Here is a 15478-nt window from a genome sequence, read left to right on the forward strand (position 1 = left end):
TTTTAGCTGGAAACTGCAGTGAATAGTACGTATAGGCAGGTCTTTAGAGTTTTGTGAAAATGTAGGTAGAGACATGTTTCCATCATGTTTCATTTGTCGACTGCTGTTCATTGTATTTCCATTAATCGCTGCACAGCTGGAAACTAAGAGGTTGTTTAAAGCAATAGTTCAGTCAAAAATGAACATTCAGTCATCAATTTCTTACCCTCATGTTGTTCCAAACCAGCCTTTTCCTTAGAGTTTATCAGAACGCACAAGCTACACTACTTTTCACTGTTCAATCAAGTGAAGTGGAAAACACTCAAGTCTATGGAAAAAAAGCAGAGTTTTAGGAACATTTTGCTAATGTTAAGTTACAAAAAGGTTATTTCTGAACATCCAAAACATCCACATCTGTTTTTTTTTTCTTGGTTATGCAAACATTACAGAAAACATTAAGGGAATGTCCCATTTTGTCATTTTGCAAACAGTATAGGAATGTCCTTTGATTGTTCTCTAAATGTTCTGAAACAATTAGTAAATAGTAACAATGAACTTCCAACTGAAACATTTTCAGAAAAAAAGAAAAAAAAATTCCATGAAGGATGCATAAATTAAGTTTTTGTGCTTATGTTTTGAAAATTCTATGAAAGACCAGATTACTTTGAACAAATGTTCAGCGTTAAAGTTACTGGGAGAATGTTTGTTCAGCCAAAGTTCTAAGAACATTCCCTAATATCTGGGTGGATTCTTGTCAAAACATCTATTCTGTTCAATGAAAAATACACTTATACTGGAATTTTCATTTTTGGCTTAACTGGCCTTTTAATTCCTCACTGCTCTTCCAGTGATGTTGAATAAAAAGGAATTGCACAACAATTGTTCTGAAACGCAAGGAATGGCATTTGAGTGGTATAAATGAGTGAGTAACAAAGAGAACGTTCGCACAGCTGGTTCCACAATGCCATCAACACATCAACCCCCACGCCACTCAAAGCCCACAAACACACCTCCTGACCTTGCTGTCTTCTTGCATTCAGTGAGCTGCAAAAGGTCAGGTTATTCCCCTTCTGTGTCCTTGGCATCGGCACATTGATGCCCAGAGCATTGTGACAAAAAGATATTGCACTTGAATGTCACTTGGACAAAGGGAGAATGGGAGAGTGAACGAAGAGACATAATTTGTAAGAGCAGTTGCCATGGTGATTTTGACATCACTACTTCCAAACAGGATTGGAGTTTTCTGGCCGGAATTTGTGTTTGTGCTGATGATAGAGTCTGCACTTTAGACAAACAGGAAATAGCCATGTAGAATGATTGACACGGTCGGGACATCTCCTGTGACGCTGGCAGACTTCAAAATCAAACATCAACAAACAATTTCATCATTGAGAGTGCTTGACCTCAGAGTCTTTAAACTTTAACCTGTTCATAGCCAAACTATATATATATATATATATATATATATATATATATATATATATATATATATATATATATATATATATATATATATATATATATATATATATATATATATATATAGACTCACAAGGGATGCTTGATAAAAAATACAGTAAAAACTGAAAAATTGTAAAATATTATTACACATTAAAATACATATTTTATATTTTAAAATATTTAAAAGTATAATTTATTCCTATAATGCAATGCTGAATTTTTAGCAACCATTACTCCAGTCTTCAGTGTCTCATGATCCTTCAGAATATTTTGTAATGATGTAAAAGTCTTTACTGTCAATTTTGATCAATTTACCGTATTGCATATATACTTTGCTATGCATGACTTGCATTTGATATGTAAAGTTATCCAAAAATTACACATTTAAGCGATCAAATCTGATCAGTTAACCAAATTATTTCCTCCTCACAAGAAGGAGCAGTTTTTGTCCCTTCTTTGCAGCAGAGACTGATCTGTGCTGTTTTGAATCGACTGATGCAAATAAGAACCAAGCAAAGGAAGCTTATATGCTTCAGTTGGCATGAGCTTTGTGTTCTGTTATGGTGGAGTGATTTTATTTACACAGAAGAGAAATTCTCTAGAAATGGGAACCTCCCTGTTTAGTGGAAACACTGCTTGTTTAACATGCTTTTGGTGTGACTTTGCTGCCATGGTGGTTATTTGGTTGTTGGGAGTTGGGCTTGACTGAAGAATTGAAAAAGGCATATCGACTTGTCTTTGGGGTCAAGGTGAAAGGTCATCCCCCAGCTGCTAATGTCACCTGCTTGGTGACCACTTACAGGCAGCAGAATACATGAGCAGCATTCACTACAACAACCCTATGTGACCCTGTAGCAGCTCTCAGAGAATATCGAGGCTGTATTGTGAATATAAAAATAGCTAAAGGTGTTTCATACACTCCACTGCACATTGTGCCTTTAGTTCTGTCCATATTCACATTATAGAACTGCCTCTAATACATTCTTGCTGAACTGCATCAGATATGCATCATCTATGTGGAGTTGAGACGTTTAGCTACAGTGTTTTTATAACTGTATCAATAATATGGATTGAGTTACTGGATTACTCAGTGTATCATAATGAGTTAAGATTTTTCTTTAATGTTTTGCTTTATAAATGGCTGTAAGCATTTCACACTGAATAATGGTCTGTCTGTAAAGCCAAAAGTCTTGCAAAATATCCACATATTACATACATATAATTATATATACAACTATCAAAAAAAAAAAAAAAAAAAAAAAAATTGAATAAATAAATAAAATGCTGTGTATCATCCAGGTAACAAAGCAGTATTAAGAATCAAGCTTATGTAAACTTTTAAACAGGGTATGTAAACTATATATGAAATATCTTATTCGGATCAATAGTAAATAAAAAATAACATGCATTGTATGATCCCACTTATCTTGGTTAAATAATTAACATTTACCAGATACTGCAAAGTGTATGTAAAATTTTTGACCACAATTGTAGTGTGTTATTATAAAAAATATATATATATATATATATATATATATATATATATGTGTGTGTTCTTGTGTGTCAAAAAGTGTGTGTGTGTGTATTTACTTTACTGTCTTTATAGTTTTTCATATTTTTTTATTTCTGTAAACATTTATTTAAATTCATTGAACATTTAAAATGGAAATGCTTTTTTTTTTGTAGCCTATTATTAAATTTAATTGATTCAATTTCAGTTTTTTGAAATTCGCAGGCTAGTGTTAAGCAGATAGTGAGCCAATGAGAAAATAATTTAGGTTCTAAAAGCAGGGAAAAGCAGCAAAGGTCACTGTTTTGAAGGAGACAAAGGTTTTTGTGCTTTAAGAGCTGGAACAATGAGAAGGGGCCGGGGAGACTCGTGACATTTTTCATGTTAATCTGACCTCGGAACAGTGGGGGAATTTGTCAGAATGCCAGGTAGGCTTGTTGTAAGGTGTAAATGTCTTGCGGTGTGCTCCGACACAATAAATGCCAGGGCAAAGTATGGGTCCTCTTTGGCTACATCAAAGCATGCATCTGAAAACAGTCTTTCTTTCACAACTCCTAAAGAAAATTTTAATAAATATCAGCTGATAGGTTACAGTGACTGCAAGCACATTGAAGCTAATGATATGCTCTATTTTGACATCCTCACGCATAAAAAAATGGGATTGATATATGCCACAATTGCAATGCCTTAAGATGCACCAGTCACAAAAAGGAGGCCAAAACTCTTCGAAACAAGAAACAGCTGTTCAGATATTTTTCTCACATAAAATGATAAACCTCAGAATTGATCCTTTAAATCATTTTATTTTATTTTATTTAAAAATAAAGGGATGAGTCAGAAGTATAAATTATTATATTAATTTAAAAGGGGCTATGTGGGTAGATTTTTGCATTGGTCTGAACAAAAACTGCAGACTGGATTATCGAAAATGCAAATTCTTTCTCTGCCAGTAGGAGGCGCTTTTGGTACATCAGAAATCTCCCTGGTAAGGCTGGAAACAAAGCAGCACTCATAAACACTACTTTATCAAATAAAATGAAAAATGTCTTTGAAACTTTTCTGTAGACAGTCGGTTCCCCTCAGAGATTCATTCATATAAAAACTTGAATTATTGATAATGAGACAAGTGTGAAAAAATTCCACTGATGAGTTACCAGCGTAAGCCTATGTGCCTGGGATCAGCACAATTGCCTACACTCTCCAAAGGCTGTCTAATTCTAAACTTTAAAATACATTTATTTTTAGTTATTTTAACTACAAATTTAAATGAAACTGAAAAAATTATGTAAAAGACACTATACATTTACACACCTAAGGATTATATCAACCAAAAAAGTAACTGCATGTGCATCTTGGGTCCTTCTCATGAACAAGTAAGCTGCATTTAAAACAATAAACATATAATACGCACTGTTGCTCAATATTTAATTACTGCTTCAGATGCATGATATTTTCATTTGCTACAAGCAGGATACACCAGAAGCTTGTTTAAACATGGACATACAGATGGTTGTCTTAGTAAAAAGCAACCGCTAGCGTGTCCGTGCTTAATGCACATATATAAAAAGCATTTAAGGGGGCCCTTGGCTTTTAGGGGACCAAGGCAGTTGCCAACCTTTGGCTAAGTCCGCCCCTGATCACGTATACTGGCAGATATTGTAGCAGGAAATGAAAACTGCATTTTTAAAAGCAGTGGATACGTGAACGTTTAGGAGCATCTGCTTTCCATGAATTGTCCTTCTGTCGTGAATACTGAGAAACTCTCAATTTAGTGCTGAGGCAAACTGAAGATGCTCCTTTCCTGTCTGTTCTCTTTCTGTGCCTGATCTCTTGAGGACTGTTGTCTTCAATTCCCGCTTTGATCTTTCTGAGTTTTTTCCTTCCAGTAAGGTCAATCTGACTTTTCTTAACTGCTTCCATGAGTTACTTTGAAACGTTTTCCAATATTAACTTTTTTTTTTCTTCTCAAATGGTGCAGGTGATGGAGTTGGTGCTCGGCCGAACCTCTCTCAGAATTGGCCTGAATAATATGTACTACACATTTTCGCAGCGATGCCATAGAAGAAACTTTTCAGTTCCCCAAAGAACTTTTCAGTGAACAGTTCTTAAAAGAACCATTTTTTTCTAATTTTTATGAAGAACATTGTAATATTCAGAAGAACCTTTTTCCAAAAGAAAATATTTTCATTTCTGATGGATGGGTAAAATGCGTTTTTTTTATAAAAAAAATAAGCCCAGAACACCCTTTGTTTTTATAAGCCCAGAACACCCTTCTTTTTGGTAGAAAATGCGTGTAATGGGGCCAGATTGGACACAAGAACTCTGTCGGTGGATTTGGGGTATAAGTTTGTCTTTTTACAAGCCATTTATTCTCCTCCCCAGTTTACCTTCTTCTCCTAACTTCAGAAAGTACAAAACTGGCTAACATATTAGCTGGTTTAAACTCTGCGCTGGTGTCCAGTGCTGATTTGAGACATGTGTGTGGATGGAATGCAGCAGATGATGATGTGCTTTCCTCTCCAAACACAGCAGGTCCAAAAAACCTCGAGCCATATGACTGGGCTTGGCCTCCGCTGCTGTCTGATTTGAGTCAACCGTCTCTTTCTTTTACTTCACACCCTTCCTTTTTTCCTTCTCTGCCCCCTTCACACTCTAACTTCCAATTCCATCCACAAATCGAGCTGCTCTCTTGACACCTCTGAGTTTTTTTTGACTAGACCGATGTCTCAGCATGTCATTTCTTCCTCTTTCCTTGTGACACAGGGGAAAGGGATAGTTGTTTGATCTTCAGAGGCCATTTCCACGTTACAGCTCTGATTAAACTGTAACCGAGATTGCAATCAAAATTGTTGAGACATCCGTTAGTATTGGAAACAAGCCTCAACTAGAGGAACATTACAAAGCGTGCATCTTTTATCCAAACAAATCAATATACCATTATGATCTTAGGCTAAACTGAAAGGCATGATAATACATTGTACATACTACGGTAGTAGTAGTGGAAAATGTCTAGAATAGCATCTCAAAAGACATGTTCTTTGTTCAATCCTACAATAGGTAGAGGTGGTCGATAAGGCTTGTATCTTAATTAAAGTTGTGGAAATTTATTTTAAATATATTAATACAAATTCTAAATGGTTCGTTTTAAAATAGTATTAAAAATGTAAGATGCACTCAATAGATAAACATGTATCTGTAAACGTAATATAGATATTATATAGATAGTAGATATATTTGTTGTAATATGATAGCAGTTTTTGCTTTTAACAAACTCTTTTACACCATCAATAGCATCTGCTGGACTAACTGCAGTGGAATTAAATTGTGACATGTTATGCAAACATGTTGTTTTGGAAAATAATACTGGTTTTGTAGGCATGCGGGTGTAAAACTTATACACAGTGCTGACACACACACACTAAACTAAATGAGCTGTTCATGGAGTACATGTCCTGAGCTGTATTTTGCACTTGTAATGTGGGTGGTTTAATGAATAACTAAATCACATAGCTGGAGTGGAGAAACTAGAGAAACTATTATTTGGTTTGTGCAATAGATCTAATGTAATTGGCCAAGCGTTCGTGAAATGTCATAATACAAATTGTCTGAAGTGACAGCAAATGGCACGGTCATTTTCTTGCTGTTAGGCTCTTTTACATAATTTATTGCGCACCCGAATGGAGCTGTACGTTGGTTTGGATGACAGCCTGTGTAATTTAGCTTCTCTGGATCAGCGAGCTGGCGTTGTAACTGTGACTCAAAGCCTATTTAAAGAGAAGATAAGGCCAGTGTAACAGGTCACTGTCAGCTTTGTAATCCTAAAAGAAATGCCAAGACAATACTCAGTTCAAAACAATCTGAATGAATTCTTAGTGATATAACAAATCAAGTGAATTTGATGTTGTATATAGGTTATGGTGAATACAAACCAGTGTTTGTGCTAAGAGATACAATAGATCTCTTTCTGAGTGCTGCATGGTGATTAAAGTTCTGACACCTTCCTCCTACTTCTTTTTAGCGTTCCCATTTTTTCGCCTCCCCCTCACTGCAGCTGACATCAAAGAACATCTGTTGGTTGTGCAAACCCGCCTCTGAACTCCACATTAAGTTGTAGCACTCGGCAATGTCAAAATTTCTTCATCTGAGACCGGTTTCTAAGAAAGGGAGAGAGCTGAGGTTGCATGGGCATACTGTGTACATTCTGTAGGTGCGTGTGAGTATGTTTATGCGTGACTCTCATGTGAAAAACCAGCAGTGCGTCCAATCAGGGAGCAGAATTCAGCTTTGCTTTTCCCAGGAAATTAGGCTGCTTTTCTCCTAGCTGCAGTGGGGCAGAAAAACCACAGGCCATTAGGCACAGAAACACATGAGCACTGCTCTTATTATGCTATAGTGTACAGTTCCACATCAGAGAAATGCCCTCTCATAATAATAAAACTAGACATATTGCATATAAAGATGCAGGTGGAAGATTAAAAGCACAACATTCCCTGATCTAGAACCAGACACACAAAACAGGTACAGCAGCCTGGGGTTTTGAACAGGATACAGTGGGGGAAATATTTATTTGATCCCTGCTGATTTTGTAAGTTTGCCCACTTACAAAGAAATAAAGGGTGTGTAATTTTTATGGTAGGTTTATTTTAACGGATAGAGAGAGTATATCAACCAAATAATCCTGAAAAAACACATTATATAAAGGTTAGAAATGGATTCGCATTTCAGTAAGTGAAATAAGTATTTGATCCCCTACCAACCAGCAAGAATTCTGTCTCACACATATTGATTATGTGTCCATGTGGAAACACAGATTAGTCATGTCACTTTAAGAAGTTACTCCTAATGTCAGCTCGTTAGGTGTATAAGACACCTGTCCACACAATCTGTATCTTCCATTCCAACCTCTCCCACCACCATGGGCAAGACCAAAGAGATGTCAGAGGATGTCAGAGACAGGATTGTAGATCTGCACAAGGCTTGAATGGTCTACAAGACCATCAGCAAGAAGCTTGGTGAGAAGGAGACAACTGTTGATGTGATTATTCAGAAATGGGAGAAATACAAAACAACAATCGCCCTTGGTCTTGAGCTCCATGCAAGATCTTGCCTCATGGGGTAAGGATGATCAGGAAAAAGGTAAGGAATCAGCCCAGAACTACACGGGAGGAGCTTGTTAATGATCTTAAGGCAGTTGGGACAACAGTCACCAAGCAAAACATTGGTAATACACTACGCCACAATGAACTGAAATCCTGTAGCGCCCAAGAAGGCACATGTTCAGGCCCGTGTAAAGTTTGCCAAAGAACATCTAAATGATTTAGAGAAGGCTTGGGAGAAGGTACTGTGGTCAGATGAGACCAAAATTGAGCTCTTTGGCATTAACTCGACTTGATGGGTTTGGAGGGAGAGAAATGCTGACTATGACCCCAAGAACACCATCCCTACAGTCAAGCACGGAGGTGGAAACATGCTTTACAGCTGTTTTTCTGCTAAGGGTACATGACGACTTCACCGCATTGAGGGGCAAATGGACGAGGCCATGTACTGTAAAAAATCTTGGACGAGAACCTCCTTCCCTCAGCCAGAAACATACCGCCAAGGCAACAAAGGAGTGGCTCAAGAAGAAGCACATTAAGGTCATGGAGGGGCCGAGCCAGTCTCCAGACCTCAATACTGTAGAAAATTTGTGGAGTGAGCTGAAACTTCCAGTTGCCAAACAACAGCCAAGAAACCTTAAGGAGTTAGAGATAATCTGTAAAGAGGAGTGGATCAAAATCCCTCCTGAGATGTGTGCAAACCTGGTGACCAACTACAAAAAAATGTCTTACCTCTGTACTTGCCAATAAGGGTTTCTGCACCAAGTACATAGTCATGTTTTGATTGGGGATCAAATACTTATTTCACTCACCTAAATGCAAATCAATTTCTAACCTTCATATAATGTGTTTTTTCTGATTTTTTGGTTGGTATTCTGTCTCTATACGTTAAAATAAACCCACAGACCCTTAATTTCTTTTTTAGTGGGCAAACTTACAAAATCAGCAGGTGATCAAATAAATATTTTCCCCAATGTATGCTGGTCTAAACAGGAAGATGGATGGATGGATGGATGGATAGATAGATAGATAGATAGACAGACAGATAGATAGATAGATAGATAGATAGATAGATAGATAGATAGATAGATAGATAGATAGATAGATAGATAGATAGATAGATAGATAGATAGATAGATAGATGGGGTATATTGATATAAATCTATACATGCTATTTGTTTGATCAAAAATACAGTAAAAAAACAATATTATAATATTGTAGATAGACGACAGTAAAGGTAATATAAATGCAGTTTCTTTTATAAATATAAATAACGCTTTGCACCTGTATCTTTAAAGTTAGTCTCATTAATAAATATAGAAAGGTAGTAGAATATAACTGTATGAACAGGAGCTCTAAAACTGACAGTACAAAGAGTGAAGACCAAGGTTTTTTCACTGAGGCAGTTGTGAACTAATTTACATATCATTTGAAGTCTGAGCCATTTGCTGTGGAAGGTAGTTTCTATATAACAGTAACGAGCACATGTGAATCTTTATCTGCTTGGCCTTTCATACTACAATCCTCTGGCCAGACAGACACATGACTGGGTTTTGGTAGGTTGTTTGCTGTATAAATAAAAGGGAGTGCGCTGTCAGAGTGATGTCTAACTGAGTCATTCCCCAGGTCCACTCTTGTCCCATCATATCCCCATCATTAAGACTGGTTGCCTAGGCAGATAATAATGTGATGTGTGATCCTTATTTGAATTGCACTCATGGGCTAACAGTGACACCAACAAAATTAGTTACACTGCATTAAAAGAGACCATGGATACAATAGCATCAAAATGACAGAAAATAATTAATAATAGACAACTATAGCTATGTATTATTAATAGGATCTACACTTAGAGCATTGATGCATCAAGATAACCTAACATTTTTTAAAATAAGTTATATTAACCCTTATGTTGTGTTCTGGTTATTTTGACCTAGAAAGGATTTACTTTTTCCTGAAAATGCTAGTTAATGTTATTGCACTGGACTAAATCTTGCTCAAACAGGGTATAACAACTAAAAAAGTGATAATTTTTGTACTTTTTGGGGGGAATGACTTCCCACCTTGTTACACTTGCAGTTTTCCATGGTACAAAATTGACCGGCCCACAAATAATTGCTTATACATTTCTTGTTATGTTATATTATAACCAAATATTGAAATAAGTATTTTTTATCGACTTGTTTTCTTTCAGTTAGCACAGGTTTTGTATTTATTTCTGTACCCAATTGAACTAATTGATATCTTACAAGTTGACAAAAAGACTGAATCCAAGATTTGCTTATAATACAGCATAATTAGGATTTTTAAAAAGGCTGATCATGCTTGACCAATTACACCAAATTAGATTAAAGAGGATTTTCAGCACAACTCAAGGGCCAAAATAATTTAACCTAACCCTTTTTTTTTATTAAGGTCCTGTTACTACAATCCTACATATACATGAATGTCATAATTGTCATCAAATATATATGCAGTTGTAATTTAATTTCAATATATTATATGCATATATAGTTATAGCTTTAAATCTAATGATATGTACTGAATAACCATAACAGCACCTTAGATACGGATAAGCTATTCACGGAGAGCTCCTGTCTGCTTCGCAGCCAGTCAAAAACAGACATTCGTGTATTCTTCTGCTACCAGTGATACAATTATTACCACACTTGTTTTGTATTGTTTTCATTAACCAGTTTCATGCCTATCATTAGTTTCTGTAATGCTTTATGTGTGTACTCTTTGACCACTGCTCACAAAACATTAATGTAAATGTATGAAGAGATGCACGTCTGTAGTGGATAAAAGCCAAACTCCTTTTGGAAGCGCTTCAAAACACATCCACTCGGAGTACATATGCCATTTCAAATACAATATTCCCCTGCACAATAGCAGCGTTTCCCCGTTTGATCATACAAAACAGTGATAAACAGATTAGCTAAGGGTTGTATCTTCTGCCATGTCAGCTCGCTACTTAGCCTTTATATTTATTCAGCCATTTGATCCACTTAGGGGCATAAATGTCGCTTTAACAGTCATGTTTGCGAAATATGAACATGGAAATGATATACGATACCTCCATGAATAGCCTGTCTTTTTTGTGGTACTAGGTAACGCGTGACGTCAAAGAGCCTTTATGACGGGCTCTACGTAAGTGCATTAAATCCTGCTCCTTTGCTTGATGGGAAAATGAGCCAATGAGCTTGAAGGACGTCAGGAGTAGAACCCGCCTCTCGCTCGAGCCTGACCAATCACATCACGCGCATTCGACGTTCTTATTGTTGTGACCTTTGGAACCGCATCACCGCCCACCGCGTGCCCGTGGCGGAGGAAAACTATAAATAGAGGCGGATGACAGCAGTAGGGGACGAAATTGTAAAACACCCAGATAGAGGGGGTGGAGAGGCGCTTATTGGGAAGGTGAAACAGCAAAAACCTTACAGAAAACTGGGAGCAAGCTAAGAAGAAAAAAAAATCAAAACATTTCAAGTCTACCTACTGGAATACCTTCGTGTTAACTTAATGTGAAGAAAGTATTTATATCAGAATTTTTCTATTTGCACTAGTTAACCCTGCCGCTGAAAATCGTAATTTTGTAAACTCAAGTAAGTATTTCATTTCCTTGTATGGCATTGCTATTTTTGTGGTTTGTCCCGTTTTTAAAGCATCTCGTTTTGTGCTGAGCATTGCGAACGGTTGTCTGTAATAGTTAAGTGAGACCTTGAGAGAATTTAAATGAAGCTTGCTGCGTCAGTCGTGGGCTGTAGACTTAAGGAGCTCGGAGGGATTGCCAACTGTGGCAAAACACCTTCTTACACCATACAACACATGAATGCAAATGATCAGATAGCGTAGAATATGATATAGGCTAGATTTAATTTGTCAGCATATCCAGTTAGAATCGCACAGAATAGCCGACAGCATAAACTGCTCTCTTTTCCTAGATAAATACACCTCTAAATGATGCATTTCATAGATGTATCTGTTTTTAAACTGTACATTGTGTCCTCGCGTTGGCTTTAGTCTCCCCCATGAACTGGGTGGGAGAGCAGCGATGCGATCTCTGACGCCTTCGCTTTAAATGCACAAGCGAAACAGTTTGCTTTTATGACCAACGCGTGAAGTGAACCATTTATCAGTTTGGTTTAACATTCAAGCGCATTTTTATTTCTATTCGCGTCATCGACGACCGTACGCGGATACGTGCGCGTGCTGACTGGGTTTTCATTTCTCCTCGTGACACGTTTAGGCTTAATTGTTAAAGTCTCGCATTCTTGATTTCCTCACACCGTGTATTTTACAAACATGCATGACGAGCTAAAGACAGCGACAGCAGTAGATTGGTTACAGTCGTGCAGGGTCTAGTCAGGGCAAGTTAGTTATTACGTAACTCTATCAGCTCCGCGAGTCCCAGTGCATCCTTCCTATAATGGTAAACTGCAATTATAGGACTAGCTCAGCGCTTATATATGCTCAACAGAAGGTGTTGTCTTGAATTTAACTTGAGTGGAAATTCAGCCAGTGCACTGAAGCTTAGGATTGTTTGTGTGCCTGTGTTAAATCTAATCTGCTCATGAGCCTATGAATGCGCAAGCTGTTTAATCAAAACATTCAAGTTATTTTAATGAACTGTCTATTAAGAAAACTGACAGACGGTACTATGTTCCAGTTATTATTTCCAGCAGAGAATAATGAGCTGGAGTTATTATAACGCGCTTTGTTTTTGCTTCTCTCTAGGAACCGGATCAGCCGTTTGTGGACTGAGACGTTCCCTCTGCAACCAGCACTTTGTTTTGAACCGTTTTCCCCCAAGTTTCTGTTTGTTTGCCTGGCTCCAGCCGAGCCTTGCCCTCTGGTGGCTTACAACACAATACGCGAATTCAAACAGCCAACGCTGGTGATTCTCCAGGGCAGCGCAGCAGCTATGCAGCTTGAAATCCAAGTAGCACTCAACTTCATAATTTCTTACTTGTACAATAAGCTGCCCAGGCGACGTGTCAACATTTTCGGCGAGGAGTTGGAGAGACAGCTGAAACAGAAATACGAGGGACACTGGTACCCGGACAAGCCATACAAAGGGTCTGGATTCAGGTGTATACATGTCGGGGAGAAAGTGGACCCAGTTGTAGAGCAAGCAGCCAAAGAAAGTGGGTTGGACATTGAGGATGTCCGCAACAACCTGCCTCAGGACCTCAGTGTCTGGATTGATCCTTTCGAGGTGTCTTATCAGATTGGGGAGAAGGGACCCGTTAAGGTGCTCTATGTGGACGACAGTAATGAGAATGGGCTGGAGTTGGACAAGGAGATCAAGAACAGCTTTAACCCAGAGGCCCAGGTCTTCATGCCCATTAGCGAACCTCTAGGCATGTCCCCCACCTCCAGTTCCCCGTCCCCACCGTTCGGCCAGTCGGCGGCGGTCAGCCCCACCTTCATGCGCCGTTCCACCCAACCTTTAACCTTTACCACTGCCAGCTTCGCCGCCACCAAATTTGGCTCCACAAAAATGAAAAGCAACGGGCGGAATGCCAACAAGGTGACCCGAAACTCCCCCACCAACTTGGGCCTGAATGTAAACAACCTCCTGAAGCAGAAAGCCATGTCCACATCCATGCATTCTCTCTACGGCGTCGGCTTGGGCAGTCAGCCGCAGAAGCCCTCTGCCCTGTCTCCCAACGCCAAGGAGTTTGTGTTCCCCAATCTCCAGGGTCAGGGCAGCCCAAGTGCAATGTTCCCCGGGGAAACGTCCCTCAATCTCAGCCCTCTCCCGTACAATAATGCCTTTGATGTGTTCGCAGCCTATGGGGGCCTTAATGAGAAGTCCCTCATGGACAGTCTGAATTTCAGCTTGAGCAACATGCAGTATTCTAACCAGCAATTCCAGCCAGTGATGGCCAACTAGAAAGCGAGAATACTACTAACGACCAGAGATATGTGATGAGTTCACGTTTGGAAAATCCCCAAAAAAATTGAAAAAAAAAAAGAAAATCGCAAAGCAACACTTCAACTGTAAAGTCCCAGTGAAAAAGTCAAACGATGAGCCCGAGGGTGAACCATGTTGTTCCCTTGAGTATTTTTGTCATTCTTTTTTACGATTAAGCTTGTTGTACAATCAAGCTTAGTTATCTAAACTCATATTGTTTTTTTTTTAAGTTGTTTTCTTTTGCCAACCAAGCACAAAATTATTTTTACTGACTGTTTTAAGATATCTTTATGAAGAAGAAAACTACAAATCAAGGCCTCTAATAGTATTCAAGGTATAGCTACACAGCCAATTTTCCAAGGATTGGCCTGAATGCTGAACGAGGGATTTCTTGGTCTTTTTTCTAACTGTATAATTAATTTAGTAGAAAGTTTGTAAAATATCAGAGTATATATTGTTTCTACGACATATTGCATTTATATCTTTTTACTACTCCAGTGATCTGTGATGGCTGCAGCAGCTTTTGTTATATTTTTTTTTTTATTGAAATTGTAAAATGAAATCCATCTTTAAAAACATCAACTATTCTAAAGATTGTGTACAGAATATTCCATTGTGTTGGGATTTAAAAATATTTGCTTTTTTGGGGGGGAAGAGAAAAATAAGAGTTGTATTTTCTGTTAAGAGTTCAAAGATTTTTGCTATACTATGGACAAAATGTAATCGTATATTAATTTTGTACCAACATTGTGCAATACTTGACAAAAACGAATAGTATAGCAAAGTATTTGGAGTCAGTGTCTTACATGTAAAGAGGGACTGATAGTTTATTAAGTTTGTATTAAAATGCTTGAAATTATACTCTTGGTCTTATGCTTTTTATTCGGATCTTCATTTTGTATCTTTACGTTTTCACTGCTCTCATTACAAACTGAATATTACTCATACATACTACTACTGTTTTATGGTTCTCGTTTTCAGTCTGCTTAAGAAAATGTTTTCCCCTCGTCTTCTCCAATGCAGGAGTACATTTCCATAAATGGGTTTCCATAATGTAAGTAGCCATGACTCATAATGTAGCAGTCAGATCAGCGTTTATTCTTATCATGGATTGTAAGTTACACTTTTCTGTTTTCTAGCAGTCAATTCTAGGTTGTTTTTATACTAGCATTCACTGCACCTTCATGAAGAGAAAAGACTAACCAGGTTTGTTCTGCAAAAACAAGTATATGTTTTGTATCTCTTGAAGATGAACATTTGAATCGGTTTTGGATTCTCCCATGATGCGATAGCAGAACTACTGTATGTGAAGGTTGAAATATGTTTTGTAGTATCGTTGCTTCTGTGCATCCCGTGTTTTTCACAGCCGTGTATACGGGTGCTGCTGGATTCAAAATGATCTGCTGCTCGATTAATGCCAGCTAGTTGCTCTAAGCATTTAACAGCTCTTCTGATTCCAGTAAGCAACATAGATCTACATTTAGAGCTCTAATTAAGTTGATTGAGCAAAG

The 15478-nt window shown here is 37.8% G+C and overlaps 1 protein-coding gene and 1 long non-coding RNA gene across 2 annotated transcripts; one reads left to right on the forward strand and one right to left on the reverse strand.

Moving 5' to 3' along the window:
* Window positions 1–5204: 5204 nt before the first annotated feature.
* Window positions 5205–11189, reverse strand: LOC109061294. Its single transcript, XR_006155457.1, has 3 exons — window positions 11124–11189; window positions 6880–7271; window positions 5205–6768 (listed from the first exon to the last, which is right to left on the reverse strand). It is a non-coding gene; the product is annotated as an uncharacterized LOC109061294 (long non-coding RNA).
* A 205-nt stretch (window positions 11190–11394) lies between these two features.
* On the forward strand, window positions 11395–14828 carry tob1a (transducer of ERBB2, 1a). The gene is made up of 2 exons (XM_042730085.1): window positions 11395–11652; window positions 12785–14828. Exon 2 carries the CDS (start codon window positions 12972–12974, stop codon window positions 13944–13946), a length of 975 nt encoding a protein of 324 aa, XP_042586019.1. The 5' UTR covers window positions 11395–11652; window positions 12785–12971; the 3' UTR covers window positions 13947–14828.
* Window positions 14829–15478: the final 650 nt, after the last annotated feature.

This window comes from Cyprinus carpio, chromosome A3 (genome assembly GCF_018340385.1).
Source record: "Cyprinus carpio isolate SPL01 chromosome A3, ASM1834038v1, whole genome shotgun sequence".
NCBI classification, from domain to species: Eukaryota; Metazoa; Chordata; class Actinopteri; order Cypriniformes; family Cyprinidae; genus Cyprinus; species Cyprinus carpio.